The 19,820-nt window shown below is 31.6% G+C and overlaps 1 protein-coding gene and 1 long non-coding RNA gene across 3 annotated transcripts; both read left to right on the top strand.

The window, feature by feature from the left end:
• The first annotated feature begins 1,252 nt into the window (after window positions 1–1,252).
• Window positions 1,253–6,346, top strand: LOC120280667 (protein HOTHEAD-like). Of its 2 annotated transcripts, none has more exons than XM_039287583.1 (6): window positions 1,253–1,372; window positions 2,289–2,643; window positions 3,415–3,725; window positions 4,193–4,578; window positions 4,659–5,146; window positions 6,038–6,346. In XM_039287583.1, the coding sequence occupies exons 1-6, from the start codon at window positions 1,300–1,302 to the stop codon at window positions 6,225–6,227; spliced, it is 1,803 nt and encodes a 600-aa protein (XP_039143517.1). In that variant the 5' UTR covers window positions 1,253–1,299; the 3' UTR covers window positions 6,228–6,346. The 2 variants fall into 2 exon arrangements, with proteins under 2 accessions (XP_039143517.1, XP_039143518.1); XM_039287584.1 differs by lacking the exon at window positions 1,253–1,372 and adding an exon at window positions 1,557–1,578.
• Window positions 6,347–15,046: 8,700 nt separating this feature from the next.
• Window positions 15,047–16,814, top strand: LOC120280668. The gene is made up of 3 exons (XR_005542381.1): window positions 15,047–15,133; window positions 16,035–16,423; window positions 16,497–16,814. It is a non-coding gene; the product is annotated as an uncharacterized LOC120280668 (long non-coding RNA).
• Window positions 16,815–19,820: the final 3,006 nt, after the last annotated feature.

Genomic DNA, 19,820 nt, shown 5'->3' with positions numbered 1-19,820 from the left:
ATATGTTTTTATGAATTTGTTTTGTTACATAATTAATTATCTAGAGACTATATCATTGATGTTTCTTGTTACAGAAAGAGAAGTAAAAGAAAAGGTCACATCTAAATATATAATTCATCATCATTCATCAGGACTCATATATATTAATTATAATCATAAACTATTATTTCAAAACAGCCATTGATGGTCTTAAACCATCCATGCCGAACCCTTTCAGAGGATATCATTAAAGGACTCAAACTTTAGACATAAAGAGTGTCAGTTACTGCATAAGCTCAGCTCCATTGCCCGGTATTCCTTTGCCGTCTGGCATCTCATTCAACTTTCATGTTCATATGCATGTATATTTAACACCCACTTATTCCTCGTCAAACTTAGCCTTTCCCTCTGTAACTTATATATATATATATATATATGTCAACACAGACATATGTAGCTGTGCATATGTATGCAATATTTGTCTTAGTAACTAAGGGATGGCTTTATTCACATTTTGTGTGTTTGTGTTAATGATGATCTTATTATTATTATTATTATTATTATTATTATTTGAAGTAAGGAGCCAAAGGTTAATTTATTGAAAGAAGGGCAACAACAAAACAAGGACAACTAAACCGATACAACGAAAAAACCTAAAAACATGGAAATGGAAAAACAAAAAGAACAAAAAGGAAAAAGACGAATAAATTAAAATTGAAAACCAAAGAAATTAAAGCTTTTCATAATCCATTTTGGAAGATCTCTGTCATGATGAAAAGGAGTAATTGGCCGCAGATATAATTATGAGTGCTTAAAGACCTGGCCTAAGCAGTTTTATTGGTACGACTTGGACCTTCAACGACAAAATTGATCGGCCGATGAATACCCATTTTCATTTGAATTTTAATAAAAAATAATTAAAATAAATTATCTTTAACCAAAAACATCTTCAAATTCTCCTTAAATCATCATGATCCAAATTCAATTGTCAATTGCTTGCAAGATTAGTATGCATCCAAATTAATTTCCTACAAAATTAACCAATCAACTTGCACTATTATTTATGTCCAACCTCCTCATGATCTCTACTACGTCCATGATCATCCAGTAATACTAAATATAATTAATGATATAAAATTATATAGGTTCACGAAAAAAACATAATGCACAAGTGGTCTTCTTCAACTTAAGAAGGGATAAGTTATCTTTTTCAATAGTGGGGACATCAAACTTTAATCGTATTCAACTACTACCAATAAATTTATCAACAATTTCTCTCTATATGCAAAAGCGAAAGGGCATTTAAGACTCTAAGTCACCATGGCTCGGCAGAAGGATGACTTATTTTTCTTTCTTTTCATCTTCATCCTCGCCTCATTATATCCATCTCATGGTATTTCAGTTTATGTTTTTTTTTTGTTATATTATTCGTGAATGTTTAATATTTATTAGAATATATTTAATATTTACATGTATTTTATGATTCTAAATTCAGTATATTATTATTTGATGATGTTATATATACGCACACCCAAAAGAAGAAAAAAGTGCAATAAAGAGAGAAAAGGCGTCTATGCCAAGATAGCATAGAGAAACATGGTTATTTCCTTTTTCTTTTCCTCATCCTTATATTATTACCCTCTGATCTACATGCCATAGCATTTCATTTTATATATATTAGGTATTTTTCCCGGTTTTGCATCGGAGATTTTTAAATTTTGTGAAGAGGTAATATAATTAAACAACTCATACCATAAAAACTATTTTATACATGTTTTGGATTTCAAAAGCGTATGAAAATTTATTACATAAATAATTAAGTGTAATTAATGTTTTTCAATTATTAATATTATGAATATATATAAATAAAAACTTAAATGTTATTAAAAAAATAAAATTGTTCTTTGAAACGCTCTCGGTGTAGAATATACATCTACTTTAATAGTATGTATAGATTTATTAAATCTAATAAATTTGTCTGTTAAAATATATTTAGTATTTTATCAATGACCTTTTAATTTATTAGCATCAAGCTTTTTATATAAAGTGTTTGTCCCATTAAGGAAATGAGTTCGAATTCCAATTTGTTCTAGTGTTGTCGAACTCAACTCCTCGTGTGTATCTATCTTTGACATGTAGCTTATCCATATTTGTCAAATATATATATTCAATGTTCGTACATATTTAAAATTTTTATATTCAGTATATTATCATTTTACTTAATTTCTCGCCTACTCAAATAGAGTCAGGATCTTTTATTTTAATTTCTATATTTGAAATTTCTTCACTTATTAAAATAAATCTTGCAGGTAATTTCTCACAAGCAAACAACAAACAACCAAACTTCAGAAATGCAAGTAGTTTTTCATCAATGCCAAACTTACCATATGACTACATAGTGGTTGGAGGAGGAACAGCAGGGTGTCCATTGGCAGCAACATTGTCTGAAAAATTTAGGGTTTTGGTGCTAGAAAGAGGTGGATCACCATATGGAAATGCCAACATCTCACGCTTAGAAAATTTCAACATTAATTTGGCACACTCCACACCAACCTCTCCTGTTCAAAGGTTCCTTTCAACTGATGGTGTTTTCAATCATAGAGCAAGAGTTTTGGGTGGCAATACTTGCATCAATGGTGGCTTCTACTCTAGAGCTCAGCCTAGGTTTGTGTCTTCTTTGTTTCTTAATTTTGAGGTAATAATATTGTTATTCATATAACAAGTTCCACGTTTCTTTTGAGTTGGAAAAAAAAAATGAGATAACCAACTATTTTATATAGAACTGATCATATTTATGTGTATATTCCTGTGATTAATTTTTTTAATAATATTAAAATGAAAAAAAGAAGAAAAAATTATAGGTTTGCTTGTAATGATGCAGCAAATAGTTAACTATGATTGAGTTCACATGTAATAACATATCTTAAATGGTATAAACATAGAGGTCTAAAGATAATAATCATTTTTACAAGGGTATTTTCTCAATGGCATATATATAGACATACAAAAATCATATTAAAAAAATAATTTACAAGACATTTAAAAATTTCATATTAGAGATTATATATTAGGATAATATATACTCCATCTGATCATTTTTATTTCTTAATTTTAACTAATTCACATGAATTAAAAAAAATGTTAAAATTAGTTGATAATCTAAAATTTATAAAAAAAATTATATTAACTTTTTTAAAATTACTGTTATTTTAAAAAAATATGATTTAATTATAAAAGTACATCAAAAGAATGGGACGGAATATTTTTTTTAATTTTATAAAAAAATAAACATCTCTCAACAAATATTTTTTATATACATAAAAATTTAAACTCATTAATTTAGGATAATATTTTATTTATTCCTAATTAATTCTATGCTTCAAATATATTATATACTTATATAGTAATTTATAAATAACATTATATTTACGGTAGTTTTGTAAGAAATGCTGGATGGGATGAAGTGTTGGTGAATGAGTCATACAAATGGGTGGAGGACAAGATAGTCTTCTTGAAGGCAGCGGCGCCATGGCAAAGTGCAGTGAAGGATGGGCTCTTGGAGGTTGGAGTCACTCCCTTCAATGGATACACCTATCAACATATCAACGGGACGAAGTTTGGCGGTTCGATCTTCGATAATAATGGCTTCCGACACACCGCCGCCGATCTCTTGGCCGCTGGCAACCCTCGAAACCTTCATGTTTTCATTTATGCCACCGTGCAAAAGATCGTCTTTGATACAAAAGGTTGGTGTGTTTCATTATTTCTTTCAACAATGGTGACAGTTATTTCGGTTAAAAGAGCTTATGGTAAATATGATTTTTGATTACGAGGCATATATGGCATAAGTTATACTACGCAACTTATACTACATAGTCTGTTATTAATTAACAGCATGAGTGGATTAGTGACTCAATTGAATGTGAATCTTAAATTGAGATACCAATTAAATTTTTTTATAATTTGATAATTCAAATAAGAGTATCTAAATAGTTTGATAACGTACCATATAAATAATTTACTTTTTTATTTTTTATTTTAGTACTACTGGACGAGGCACTCCATGCATTCTCTAAATCTTTAATTATGTTTTGAAAAGAAATCAAATTTTTAATTTTTCGGTATGGAAGTTAATTGTATTACCACTCGTGTATTGTGGCGATGGTATAGATTAACAACTTTGCATTGTCAAATTAAACAAATACTTAAACAGATACAAACCCCAAAGCGATCGGAGTGATCTTTATCGACGAGAATGGCAATCAACATGAAGCATCTATCAAAGCAAATGAGCGAAGTGAGGTACTCTTAACCTCCGGCGCGATCGGAACGCCACAATTATTATTACTAAGCGGCGTCGGACCGGAGGAAGACTTACAAAAGATGAACATTACTGTGATACTAAACAATGAGCATGTAGGAAAAGAGATGGCAGACAACCCATCAAATAACATCCAAATCCCTACACCAGAGCCACAAAAGCAAAGTCAGCCTCAAGTAGTAGGCATCACTACTAAGGGTTTCTATGTTGAGTCCACCAGTGGCTTTGGCCAGAATAATGACAGCATTATCATCGTCAAAGATGGCAATATGTCCGAGGTAATATTTATTTTAAATTATATAAATAATATTTTTCATATTTATCAAATTAACTAATGTGAGACTATTATATAATACAGTTAAAAGAGGTATTCCGAGGAGGTTCTATTTTCGAGAAAATCATAGGTCCTCTCTCCAAAGGAAACCTCAGCCTGATTAACACCAATGTAACCAGCAACCCGGCCGTTACTTTTAACTACTTTGCCGAGCCTGAAGATCTCCGGCGATGTGTCACTGGAGTTAGTTTGTTATTAAAGATTGCGAAAACGAGGCCTATGATTGAGCTGATGGGGAATTTAAGTTACACAGATGAGATGTTGTTGAACATGAGTGTGAATGCTAAAATAAATTTGATACCGAAAAGTGGGAATGAGACAAAGTCATTGGCTGAGTTCTGCAAGAGAAGTGTGACAACTTTGTGGCATTATCATGGAGGGTGTATTGTTGGGAAGGTGGTGGATAAGGATTACAAGGTCATTGGAGTTGGGAATTTGAGGGTGGGCGATAGCTCTTTGTTTGTTGAATCCCCCGGAACTAATCCTCAGGCCACTGTTATGATGCTTGGCAGGTATTTAATTTCTCTAGTCTTTTTAATTTTTCTATTTTAATTAATTTATATGAATTAAAGAAATCAATTAAAATTGGTTAATAACCTAAAATTTATAAATAAATTAATTTTTTAAAATTATTTTTATTTAATAAAAAGTGTAGTTTAACATGATTTATTGAAAGCAGTAGAAGTATATTAAATAACTGAAAAAAAAATACTTATGAAGTTAATTATGTATTTATGGCTTTGGTGCAATAATTATGAAGATTAAATATTAGAAGATTAATTTGTAGGTTATCTTTGATGTAAGATAAAACAGTAATAATTTATCCTTAAGAAAAATTCAAGAAACTATATTTGTTTGTAGATCATGCGCTAAGTGTTGGGCAATGGCATGACAAAAGAAAAAAATAATAAAATAAATGATAAATAATTTTGAGGTTATAAGATTGTGCATGCATTTTTAAAAAAATAATAGAACCCAAAAAGAAATAGACAAACCCAATAATATACTATAAAATATAGAGATTGTGTTGTCAAAGAAAATTCGTAGATATTGTATCTACGAATGTTAGTGCCAAACCATTGGATTGAAATCTAACAGTCTCTAATCATCCAAATTTTATTATGTAGATAAATAGTAGTATAATAAAAAGTGATTTGTATAGTATTTCAATTTGAACCATCAAATGGTGCTTTTGATACTGTTTATAGCACTGTTAATTTTTCCACTTCTCTCTGTCTCTGTGTATCTCTTCTTTTTTATCAACCTAGAAAACATATATATATGACTTTATAAATTGCATAATTGTTTATGATCAAGTCAAATGAACTTTATTTGTGATAAAAATACGTCAGAATACTGGTATTATTAGCTCTAATCATTGTATTTTACCTTTTTATGTTCAGAATGATGGGAGTGAAGATGATCAAAGAGAGAGGCAGGCTAGCTAGAGACCATCACTACAAGAAACTAATGAATTACAAACCAAAATTTAGAAACAAAATTTTTTCCGTTTCTAATTGTAACAGATTAGAAACGGAATCAAAATCCGTTTCTAAATTAGAAATGGAATATAGTTCCGTTTCTAACATATAAACAACATTTGACTCCGTTTCTAATTAGTTTCTAATTTAGAAAATGATCATAAGTCTGTTTCTAATTCTTTTCCAACTTAGAATCAAATTAAAAACAGACTCTAAGTCCGTTTCAAATTTTATGTTTTGTGAAATATATATATATTTTTTGTTTTATAAGTACTTCAAAAACTCATAAATTACTCTTTTATATATATATATAATTATTAATTTAGATTTTGGTTAAACAAATTCGTTGAAAAACCCGTTATTTTTATTAATTAATGAAATAAAACAATAATTTTATTTTCTAATAAATAAATTAATTCTCATTTAAAATACTTTTTATTTTTTATATTTAAAAACGTATTATAAATAAAATTATTTTTGTTTAATATTTATTATAATATATATTATTTTCTTTCAAATCCGTTTGAAACTTTAGAAATGGTTTTAAAACGAAATTAAATCTATTTTAGAATTTAAAAAATATTTAATTTCGTTTTTAATCTGTTTCAAAATTTAGAAACAGATTATTATTTTCAATTCTAATTGATTAGCAACAAAACTTTTAGAAACAAAAAAATTCTGTTTCTAATCCGTTTTTAAATTAAATTAGCAACGGACTAGAAACAAAAAAAACTGTTTTTTAAAATTATTTTCTTGTACGTAGTGCATTTAGAATTTAATCCCGTCACATTTTGCAATGATGTTTTGTACAACGTCATCGATGACGTGGCCCCTCTCTATTTGAAACTGAAACATTGAAAAGAATTACTTGACGCTCAGCGAGATTAGTAGTAAAATTGTAAATACGGCAAACCGTTTCAAATAAAAGGCAGTATTCCATCAATTGTTATCTGTAATCTCGGGTATGAATCAAGCTAATATTTGGGGGCTACTCCACTGATATTCCATTTCTTTTTACATATTCTATTAGCTTGTGGGCCCCAATGTTCCCAAAGCCTTTGATCATCTTCTTTTTATATTAGCTTATGGGCAACATGTTCCCAGAGCCTTTGTTTGAAATTTGAGCGAGACCTTTAATTGATACTGATGAATCCATGGTTGACACGTGGCAATACGAACAGAAGTAGCCATCATGCTCGGGATTACAAATAACAAATAAGAGGTGGTGGCTATGGTGCCGGTGGGATCATTTTATAAGCAAACAAAGTATTTTTTTTTATTTTAATAGTGTGGTTTAAACCATACCCTGTCTGCTAGGATTATGAATTTATTTATTTACTTTTTTAAATTTATGCAGCGATTCAAAGGTAAGAACAAGCTAGTGTTGTATGTTAGTAAAACTATCTTATTTAACTCAAAGTAGAAGCTTTCATAGTGTTTACAGTACATTGATGATAATATATAATTTCTAATTATTTTGTTTTATTTATTTATTATTGCCACTTCCTACATGTCCATGCAGCATATGCACTACAAGAAACTGATGAATTACAAACCAAAATTTAGAAATGGATTTTTTTTCCGTTCTAATTGTAACAAATTATAAACGGAATCAAAATTTGTTTCTAAATTAGAAACGGAACTATATTCCATTTCTAACATAGAAATGAATTTGACTCCGTTTCTAATTAGTTTCTAATTTAAAAATGGATTATAAATCTCTTTCTAATCCATTTCTAACTTAGAATTAGATTAGAAACAGACTCTAAGTTCATTTCTAATTTTATATTTTTGTTTTAAAAGTATTTTAAAAACTCATAAATTACTTATATTTATATATAATTATTAACGTAGATTTTGGTTAAAAAATTTTGTTGAAAAAATTGTTATTTTTATTAATTAATGAAATAAAACAATAACTTTATTTTTCTATAAACAAATTAATTCTCATTTAAAACACTTTTTATTTTTATATTTAAAAATGGATTATAAATAAATTTTTTTAATATTTATAATAATATATATTTTTTGTTTCAAATCGGTTTCAAATCCGTTTGAAACTTTAGAAATGGTTTTGAAACGAAAGTAAATCTGCTTCAGAATCTAAAAAGAGATTTAATTTCATTTTTAATTTGTTTCTAAATTTTTACAAACAGATTATTATGTTTGTTTCTAATTGATTAGCAATGAGACTTTTCGAAATAGAAAAATTCCGTTTCGAATCCTTTTTTAAAGTTAATTAGCAACGGATTAGAAACAGAAAAAGTTGTTTCTAAAAAAATTATTTTCATGTATTGCATTTAGACTTTAATCCCGTCACATTTCACAATGATGTTTTGTATAACATCATAGATGTTGTGGCCCCTCACTATCTAAAATTGAAACACTTAAATGAATTACTTCTCTACAAGAAAGTTACTGTTTAAAAACATAATATCAGAAACGGAATTTATTCTATTTGTAATTGCAACCAATTAGCAACAGAATAACAATGGTTTTAAATATATTTTTTTTAATAACAAAGGCTTAAAAAAATATAAAATATCCTTCTCTAATCCCTTTCTATTAGAAAGGGATTATAAACGGATTTAAAAATTAATATTTTATTTAAATATTATCAAATATTAAAAAAATTCGTTTATAATCCTTTTCTAATAGAAAGGGAGTAGAAACAGATTAAAAAATTAACATTTTATTTAAATATTATTAAATATTATAAAATATCAGTTTCCAATCCCTTTCTACTAGAAAGGGACTAGAAACGGATTTAAAAATTAATATTTTATTTAAATATTATTAAATATTAGAAAAATCTGTTCATAATCACTTTCTACAAAAGACTAGAAACGGATTTAAAAATTAATATTTTATTTAAATATTATTACATATCATAAAATGCCCATTCCTAATCCTTTTCTACTAGGAAGGACTTGCAACGAATTTAAAAAATTAATATTTTATTTAAATATTATTAAATATTAAAAAATCCGTTCATAATTCTTTTCTGCAAGAAATGGACTATAAACGGATTTAAAAATTAATATTTTATTTAAATATTATCAAATGTTATTAAATGTCCTTTTCTAAACCCTTTCCACTAGGAAAGGAAATAGATTTAAAAATTATTATTTTATTTAAATATTAATAATATTAAAAAATGTCCGTTCCAAAACCGTTTCTAATATAAAGGGACTAGGGACGGATTTAAAAATTAATATTTTATTTAAATATTATTAAATATTAGAAAATACAGGGAAGTACCCAAAAATCCCTGAAATGTTTGTATAATCCCATTTAATCCCCCAAAGTATTGAGTTTCCTCACAGGTCCCTTCTTTTTTTTTTTTTTCAGCCCATTAGGGCGTGTTTGGTTCGCCGAAGTGGAAGCCGAAGTGACTGAACCGGTGAGTTCCCAATGACTTCCTTGTGTTTGGTTCGCGGAAGTGGATTCCGAAATGCTGATTTCCTCACTTCCAAAACTAGCAACTTCCCCATTTGACTTCGGCGAGAAAAATCCAGAAGTCGGGTTTGAACCAGCTGACTTCCGTCACGTGGTCCCACGTGATTATGCTTACACTCACCCCGCCTTTTCCCATTTCCCAGGCCACTTCCTGCCTTTTCCCATCAACCCGTCTAGGGTTTGCTTCGCCATCTCTCCGTCTTCCCTCTTCGGCCGCAACCCGGCCTCTTTCTCGTCGTCTATTTCGCCCCTTCATCTCCTCCGGGTGATTGCCCTCTTTTACTTCACCGTCTACTGGTCTCTCTCTCTCTCGCCGTCTACCAGTCTCTCTACTACCATCTACTTGGTAGCCATCTCTCTTCCCAACGGTTGTGAACGATGATGTTTATGTGTTTTATTTTCCAGTTTTTTCCTTCTGTTTTCCTCGCGGTTTGTTGTTGTTTGTTTCAAGCTTCCATTCTTGTTATTTGGTACAGATTTGCATGACCATCATTTTTTATGGTTTTATCATGCAATCTTCATGCCATTGTTTTCCTCAGTTGGGTTTTTCGTTTAGTTTTTCTGAGGATGCGAACGTATTTGTATTTTTTCCTAGGTTTTATCTTCTGTCGTTCTTCTTGTTCCTTATAGATCTGCAAGAACATCAAAGGATTTTTTATTTTTTATTGCTTCTGGTCATGAAGTAATCACCGTACCATGGTTTTTTCCTCATTTTTTTCTTTAAGTTTTTCCTGAGGATGCGAATGTGTGTGTGTATTTTTTTTAGGGGTTTGTCTTGCCCCATTCTTTTTTCTAGATCTACAAGAACATCAATTTTTTTCATTGTTCGATCCTAGGTTATTTATCATGTTAGCTTCTAACCTTACCATCAATTTTTTAGGGGTTTGATATGCCGTGTGTGTATTTTTCCAGGGTTTCATTCAACCGTTCTTCTTTTTCCTTAAAGATATGCAACAACATTAATCCAGTTTAAATCTAGTTTATTTGATATTGCGACAACATTAAATTTTCTCCTTAGTTTTCTTATTTTACTAAGTTGCGTTGTTCACTCGCTCTGTAATTTGGCATGTTTAATTTTGAAGATGCATTTTCCAATTATCTGATTTATGATCTTATTTTTGTATGCCAATCATAGCAAGTTATTTCATTGTTGCCTTTTTTTTTGCTTTCCTGATGTAACCAAAGCATGTTCTACCTTTGGTTTGAATGTTATTCTCATCCTTTGTTTAATTTTGAAGATGCATTACCTCTTATCTGATTTATGCTCTTATTTTTGTATGCCAATCCTACCATGTTATTTCATTGTTGGCTTTTAATTTCATCTTCTTGATGTAACCATAGCATGTTCTAGCTTTGGTTTGAATTTTATTCTCATCCTTTGTTAATTTTTGAAGTCGCATTTCCTATTATCTCGATTTATGATCTTATATTTGTATGCCAATCATAGCATGTTATTTCATTGTTAGCTTTTATTTTTTTATTTCTGATGTACCCATAGCATGTTCTATCTCCGGGTTTTGAATTTTATTATCAGCTTTTGGTAATTTTGAAGATGCATTTGCTATTATCTGATTTATGATCTTATTTTTGTATGCCAATCATAGCAAGTTATTTCATTGTTGGCTGCTTTCTGATGTAACCAAAGCATGTTCTAGCTTTGGTTTGAATGTTATTCTCATCCTTTGTTTAATTTTGAAGATGCATTACCTATTATCTGATTTATGATCTTATTTTTGTATGCCAATCATAGCAAGTTATTTCATTGTTGGCTGCTTTTCCTGATGTAACCAAAGCATGTTCTAGCTTTGGTTTTGAATATTATTCTCATCCTTTGTTTAATTTTGAAGATGCATTACCTCTTATCTGATTTATGCTCTTATATTTGTATGCCAATCATAGCAAGTTATTTCATTGTTGGCTTTTTTTTTGCTTTCCTGATGTAACCAAAGCATGTTCTAGCTTTGGTTTGAATGTTATTCTCATCCTTTGTTTAATTTTGAAGATGCATTACCTCTTATCTGATTTATGCTCTTATATTTGTATGCCAATCATACCATGTTAGTGCAGTGTTGGCTTTTAATTTCATCTTCCTGATGTAACCATAGCATGTTCTAGCTTTGTTTTGAATTTTATTATCAGCTTTTGTTAATTATGAAGATGCATTTTCCTATTATCTGATTTATGATTTTATTTTTGTATGCCAATCATAGCAAGTTATTTCATTGTTGCCTTGTTTTTTTTGTCTTTCCTGATATAACCATAGCATGTTCTAGCTTTGGTTTGAATTTTATTCTCAGGCTGTGTTAATTTTGAAGATACATTACCTATTATCTGATTCATGCTCTTATTTTTGTATGCCAATCATACCATCTTAGTTTGTTCAAGAATTATTACTATTTCCTGGTTTATGTATCTTGATGCCGATACTTCTGAATTTTTTTTCTACCTTTCGAGTAACTCATGAATTGTGTCTGATCCATTGCATTAGTTATACACAAATACACTAAAATAGCCTTCTGCTTAGTTTAGTAGCCACTAATTTATGAGTTCTATTTACTGACCTAAGTTAGTAGGTTAATGCCGAAATCAATAATGTCATCCTTATCATGTAGATGGCTATTTGGATTGATAACTGACGTGTGAGGCCATTGGTTGCGGCGTTCACTACCATTGTTGTGGATCGCTCTTTCGCCTAATTAAGGAAATGAATCAAACTAGACAAGGGAGAAGTAAAGAACCATCTATATTTCGGGACCTAACTAGAAAAAAAGGCATATGGAGCGTGTTTTTAAGGAGTGGCGCGACTATTGTGTGAGTTACCTTAGGATGGATGTAGGTCCTTTTATGCATCTAGCGTCGATCATGCGTGACAAGCACCTCCTTCTCGACACACGTTATGTATCCGTCGAGAACGATTATCCATGTTCTTGCATATTGTCGGTCACAATACCAAAAATAGGACCATGAGGGTTGAATATGTCCGATCGGGTGAGACTATAAGTCGATATTTCAATAACGTACTGAAAGCAATTTGTGCCATCCGAGATGATTTCGTTACATCCCCTTGCGACAATTGTCACTCGGAAATCGAGATGTAACCCGAGCCGGTACCCATTTTTTCAAAGTAAGTAAAGCTTGAAATATAAAATTTAATAATTTCCCCTTTGAATCATTCGTTCCATGTACCTTCATAAACTTTTTATCGTGTAGGGATCTGTATAGGTTTGCTAGGCGGGGCACGTATTGATGCGTCCCGTTCCCCTTCAAGAACTACCTCGGTTTCGTGAGTCGAAAAGGCCCAACACAAAAATGTCTTAGGGTCGTAGTGAACCACGACTTGCGGTTCACTTATGTGTTGGCGGGTTGGGAAGGATCGACCCAATGACTTCACTTTGTCCTAAAAGATGCACTATCATGACCACAACTCGAAGGTCTAAAAAAATGATAGAAGGTAGGGGAACCGTGCATTTTAGCAATTAAAAATTTCAAGATAATCCACTTGGCGAATACCATTCTTGTAGGGAAATATTATCTTGTAGAGCTGGTTATACCACTATCACGGGGGTTTCATAGCACCTTATCGAGGTGTTAGGTACCACTTAAAAGAGCATAGTGGACGCGCTCCAACAAACCCCAAGGAATTGTTCAATCTACGACACTCGATGCTTCGATCTCGAGTAGAGCGTGCTTTCGCAATCTTGAAGAACCGTTTATAAATCCTTACATCACATCCATTCTTCCCATTCAGGACACAGGTTAGGTTAGTTATTGCATGTTGCATATTGCATAACTACATAGTAGGTGCCGACCCAAATGATATACTTTTGGATGAAGGAATCACTCAACATGATAACCAAATTATGTCATCACAACCCCGATCACAACGAGAACAGCGAGAAGAAAATCGACAATGGATTGAACTCAGAGACAAGATAGCGCATGACATGTGGGATCGATATAGTGGATTTGTGTGATCAGTACTTATAGCTTGTTATGGGTACTAGTAAGGACATCTTAATCGTTGCATGCTTTCTTGTCGCCAATTTGATTTTTTTCCCTTAACGTACAATGTCTGGACTACATGTTCTGTTTAAATTCTTCACTTTCATTTCGTGGTTTATTTTGTTTATTCCTTGTATGTTTTTTTTCCTTTGAATCACTTGATATGTCTTTCTTTTTTTTCATGGATAACAATATCATAGGTGTGTTCTTTTTATGTTTCACCCGATTGCTGTTAATAATAGGTTTGTTCTTTTCATGTTTCACTTGTTTTTGCGATAATCAATTCAGCAAAAATGTCGTTATTTTTCTTTTTCATTAAACTTGATTACTGAAACCTTAATTCATTGTGTTGTTAATATTGACCTATTGAGATGGGGCATTCTTGTTCATGTTTCACTCGAATGCATAATATCATAGTTCTGTCCTTTGCATGTTATTGCATTGTTTACCATGTTAATTAATTCTGTGAACTGTCATTATATTCTTCTCATTAATCTTGATTTCTGAAATCTTATTTGTTTATGTTGCAAATATTGCCCTTTTGATTTCTTGTATCCTCATTTTTTCCCCTGGATTCAGATGATGCATTCTTCTCATGTTTCACTCGATTGCACAATATCGTAGGTCTGTTCTTTGCATGTTATTTCATTGTTTATCATGGTAATCAATTCTGTGAACTGTCATTATACTCTTCTCATTAAACTTGATTTATGAAATCTTATTTGTTTCTGTTGTTAATATTGACCTTTTGATTTCTTGATTCCTCGTATCCTCAGTTTGTTCCTTGGATTGAGATGGTGCATTTTTTTTCATGTATAATAATATCATAGGTTTGTTCTTATCATGTTTCACTCGATTGATGTTAATCATAGGGCTGTTCTTTTCATGTTTCAGTTGGTTGCTGTTAACCAATTCTGTAAATTGTCAATATATTGTTTTCATTATGCTTGATCTGTGAAATTTTTCATATTGTGTTGTGTTTTTTCCCTGTTGATTTGTTTATTCCTTCTATCCTCATTTTCTTCCCCCGGAAACAGTGGGTGCATTCCTTTTCATGTATAACAATATCATAGGTCTATTCACCTGCTGATCTCTTGATTCCTTGTTGTCTGTTCATTATATTCTGATATGCATGTTTTAAGAATTTGATTCACATGTTCTTCACACCATTGTCAAATAGAATTTGAGCGACTATGGAGAGTATCGAGCGTGTTTCAGAAATCATCATCAAGGGCATCTGGCGATAAGCGGGTACACCTAATAAGAGATGGAAGGGCGAATCGATAGTTTTCTCATTCCACTTCTTGTTGAACAAGTCAAAAAGGGATGAAGTGCGACAAATCATTTTAAGCGAGTGCATTTATTTTTCTTTGCCGTCGCCATCAATTCTAGGTTCAATCTCGACTTGAGTCTTTGAGAGCGTTGAAAAATCATTATCGAACATTGAAATCGCGATATGTTGAGATAAAAAAGGTGAGAGATCTTAGTAGGGCAGGTTGGGATGACGCCACGAAGACCATCACACTTGATCCTATGGTTGCCCTGACTTACATCGAGGTAAAATGATTCACTTTCCATGAAAACAATATTACGGCATATTCATGTACGTCTGCACTTTGTTGTTAACGGCATTGTAATATAGGCTCACCCGACAGCCAAGGCTTTTATAAACAAACCCATTGAACATTATGAAGCATTGAGGATTATATGTGGTGATGACAATGCGGTCGGCAGCGTGTCACGACCTCTCTATATGCTGATTTCGGTGATAAATCAGAGGCTGAAGGCAATAATATGGAAAACTTTGATGAAGGCCCAGTTGAACTGCCAAGCGATGATGACGCTGATGTAAACTCTGCCCCACCGATTGTTGGTAGCCCCGCAACCTCATCTGCACAAAGGTCACAACGTTCAAGTAGGGGCTCGAAGAACCCTTCTATGATGGGTGATCTAATTATTGTGGTAGGCGAAATGGCAGCTGCCATTAAGAACCCCACCCATCGGGACCCGAACCATTGTATGCGAAAAGTTATGGAGGTTGACGGGTTTCGGAAGAAGGAACCTCGTTCGGTGTTTGATTATCTACAGTTTCGTGAGAATGAGGCAAGAGGATTCCTAGTCAAAGATATGGAACTGAGGAAGGATTGGATCGAACAATTTCTGTCGAGGATGGAATGACCAGATCCTGCATTATACTACCTACTTATTTCATTGCATGTCCCTGCATTTCATGCATCTTAACTAACTCATGTTTTGTTATGGAGTGACCCAGCAAGTGATATCTTGTTGTCGTTGCATCCGTTATGCATTTCATTTGTTTTGGCTTTCTGCATTTCATGCTCTTGACATGTGTATGTTGTTGAGACCTAGTTGTATTTCTGTTGCTATGCCATGTTTGGATATTTGTGTGTTTGTTACTAACATGGATATCTTTATTTTGTTTTTGTTCGTATTTCAGGTTATGGTATAATGGCAATGATGAAAGGCAAGTGTGACATTGCACTGAGGCACACGCGTTTATGGGACAAAAACCAGATTGGGGCGCTGGCGGGGCAAAATGACTGGTAGTTCCTTGCCAATCTTTTGCAGCCATTGCGTATCTCATTTGGTAATTGGTTCCCTATGTATTTTCCCGTTTCTAAATGTATGGATGTATTTGTTTATATGAGTGTGGCGAGGCAATTAGGAGGCACTTGCTGCCACCATTGCAGCCACCTTGTATAGTTTGTAGTCGCTTCGGTTGTTTTTACATAAACTATAATGCCAATGAATGTGCATAATGTCACTCTTGCTATTACCTGAGCCATGCCAAGAAGACAGGACTTGCTACGGACACAAGGCAGACATGTAAGCAGATTATATGTTTATTATATGTTTAATTTTGGATATTATCTGATTTTAATTGCAATTACACTTGTAGGATCTGATTTATGAGGCATGTGGATGGATTCCATTGAGATACTACAAATACAGTTGTTCAGACAAAACAATGTTGGGGTCTTCTATTCAAAAATCTGAGGCTGGAAAACTGGGTTCACAGTGCTTTTATTGTTGTCGCAAAACTTTTGAAATCAAGACATTGCTGGGTGCATGTATTGATAGATACAAATTGTTATGTTTGTATGTTTTCATTCACCATCTGTTTGGTAAGTATTTGAACAAATGATAGATCATGCTGAATTTGTATGGCTTCTTAGTGAAGTATGTATGTTCCGAATTTCGTATTTTCTTAATTTGAATGGGTTTTTAGCAACACAGCTATTTGTTGCTTAAATGAAGCAATCCAGTCTATCATCCTATTTTTTGACTTGGTGCATAGTAATGTATGGGTGATTGGAAAATATCAATAAAAGTTTCAAAGATGGTAATTAAGAATTGGTTTATTTTGTTACAAATCTACAGGTTCCAAGTATTTTTTTTTCATTACCATATGTAAATTTATTGTATATATTTAAGTTGGTAATATTTTGCAAAACCGGATATATAACTTGTACTTAGGTAAAAATTAGTAGAAAGCAATTTTAATTTAAAGATCATAATGTTAAAAAAAATTAGAAGAAAGTATTAAGTCGTATACAGTAATACATGCCTTAATTATGGGTTATAAGAAAACAAACAAAATTAATTCAATTAAAAATGTATTAATAAAAATAACCAAATTTATCATTAAATATGTTAATAGGCAATGTTATATGAATAAAAATTAACCTATATAACAAAGATGGGGTAACCTCACCTCTATATTGAAGTGGTGTTCATAGCCCCACTTCGGTGTTACCAAACACAAGAAACTACTGAAGTGATGTATTCCAGGTTTTCATTTCCACCAGCCAAACACCTGAAGTGGTTACTGAAGTGGGGATTTCCCTCTCAACCAAACACATGGAAGTCAAGACTTCTAAATGAAATTCACACTTTCACTGAAGTGATGTTTTTAGACTTCCCCCACTTCGGACACTCACTTCCTAACCAAACACACCCTTAGCCGTTGACGGAGAAAACGGAGGTGTTAAAATCCCTATGAAATTACGTTAATACCCTTGAGAGAAAACATTATTAATTGCCCATCATTTCAACCGGTTGAAATGACACCACTCTTTTTCTTGGGAACCGCTCGCGAGGACAGTTGGCGTGTGCAGTCATTGGGATTTGGATTGAAACCAAAGTTTGGATATTATTATTATTATTATTATTATTATTATTATTATTATTATTATTATTATTATCTTGTTAAAAATTGAATTTGAAACATTGGTTTTTTTTTTTGAAGATAATAAATTTAAATTTTATTTTTTTCTAAATTTATAGTATTTTAATTTTGTTTAAAGATTAAGATAGTTTTAAATAATATTTAATTATTATTTTATAAGTAATTAATGAAATTGTTTTTAAGTTGGTTAATAAAACTTATTTTATTTGGTAAGAATACTAATCAGTCTTAATAATCTATTCCAATTTTTTTACTTCTTTCTTATTATGCTAGCTTGCTTTTTTTTGTTATAATTTTTTATTAATGAAATTATGATTTATTCAACTTCATAAAAAAAACTTCATTGCATATCTAATTAGACCGTTATTTAACAAAAAAAATCCAAAAAATATATTAAGTTTTTCTACAATTTTGAAGAATTATTGAAGCTGTAATTTGGTTTTATTTTTTTATAATTTTGAAAAATTGGTCCATGTAATATATATACATGTTTACTAACTGTTTAAATTAAACTTTTCTTAATTTTAATGGTGTGTTATACATGATGGATACTAACTGTATAAATTAAGTTTTTTTTTTAATTTTAATGGTATGTTATATACATGATGGAGGAGACAATGGTAAACTTAAACGCTGAACCTAAGATAAATCTGTAGGGTTCTGACATCAGTACGTAATGTAAACATTAACATTACAAGAACTTTAGTATCCATATTATTATTTGTCATTTTCTTTGTTGTTTATAAGTGACTAATATTGTTGTTTGTAATTACAAAATCAGTCATAAATTTGAAATGTACTCAACAAATGATGCACATCAAATGAAATGTTAAACGGGGAAATATGGACAATACACAGGAAACATAAATAATACACACCAAACAAAAATAATATATACATAGGAAATAAAACTACTACACACTCAATAGAAATAATACACATGAAATGAAATTACTACACACAAGATGAAAACAATACACAAGAAAGAAAATTAAAACACAGGTACCCAGTCAACTACATAGCAACATCAAAACATACACAGTTCAGTGACATTTTAAGTGTGCACATAAAAGGGTGCACCATTACCCTGATCATCTCGTTCTATGAGATGACGGACAGTGTGAAAAAACTATGATTCGAACAGTCACCTCTCATATAATGTGTTACGGGGAGACCAATTTCATAAAGGCGGCGTCTATATGCCCGCTATTGAAATCACTCAGAGTAAAACAGGGAAATGTGTCATCTTTCTAATTTTGTGTAATGAGTTGTTTCGTGTGTATTGTAATAGTTTCATATATATAATACCCAATATCTGTGTAATATATAAGCTTCATGTGTAAAATCCTTGACGTCCTGTGTATATTCCTAGCATCCTGTGTAGATCCTTGCTTCTTGTGTATAAAATGTAATTAATGTGTAGTGTTTCATTTTTATGTGTATATTATAGATTAACTGTGTATGATATGCTGACGACATTATATTTGTTGTGTGTTTGCTTGCCTTGTAGTTCTTCGAACTTGTGTCAGCTAGTGACAAAGAGAATTGTAGACGGTTAGGAGATCGACAGAAAAAAAGAAACTGTTGCATGATCGTGGCACATGCATGCATGTACGGTAGGCCATGTACTTTCCATCTTCTGCAAGAACAACCCTGAAACTAGATGACACGTATGGTATGTCAACAACTTTATACAATGGTCGTTCTTTCAATTTCTGCATGACACGTTCAAAAACCCATTTCTTGCTTACTTTTGGATGCACTGTCGTACCGATGTCTCCATCACAAATGTGAGTTAATTGAATTGTCTTCAGTTGGAACGTGCCAACATTTCTCTTTTTCGAAGCATGCATTCGTCATTGGCATTTTGAAGCAGTGCACCTTACAGTCACCCAGATTTTATCATTTTTTATAAATGTAAAGGCAAAATTTTGTCTTATAGTTGTGCTTAGCAGGTAATCTTTAAAGTGGTATGCATTCTGAAATCGTTGGCCTACTTTTAATGTCGACCCATCATGTTTTTAGGAACACCCG

Source organism: Dioscorea cayenensis, chromosome 17 (assembly GCF_009730915.1).
Source record: "Dioscorea cayenensis subsp. rotundata cultivar TDr96_F1 chromosome 17, TDr96_F1_v2_PseudoChromosome.rev07_lg8_w22 25.fasta, whole genome shotgun sequence".
Taxonomy (NCBI): Eukaryota; Viridiplantae; Streptophyta; class Magnoliopsida; order Dioscoreales; family Dioscoreaceae; genus Dioscorea; species Dioscorea cayenensis.
Note: the sequence above shows the minus strand (reverse complement) of the source record. Positions and strands in the feature narration are given on the sequence as shown.

Excerpts from the sequence above, each read along its gene's own strand:
- LOC120280667 (XM_039287583.1), top strand. The coding sequence starts at position 1,300 with ATGGCTCGGCAGAAGGATGACTTATTTTTCTTTCTTTTCATCTTCATC. Across the intron at positions 2,644-3,414 it reads TACTCTAGAGCTCAGCCTAG|TTTTGTAAGAAATGCTGGAT; the intron begins GTTTGTGTCTTC and ends TATTTACGGTAG. Across the intron at positions 5,147-6,037 it reads ACTGTTATGATGCTTGGCAG|AATGATGGGAGTGAAGATGA; the intron begins GTATTTAATTTC and ends TTTTATGTTCAG.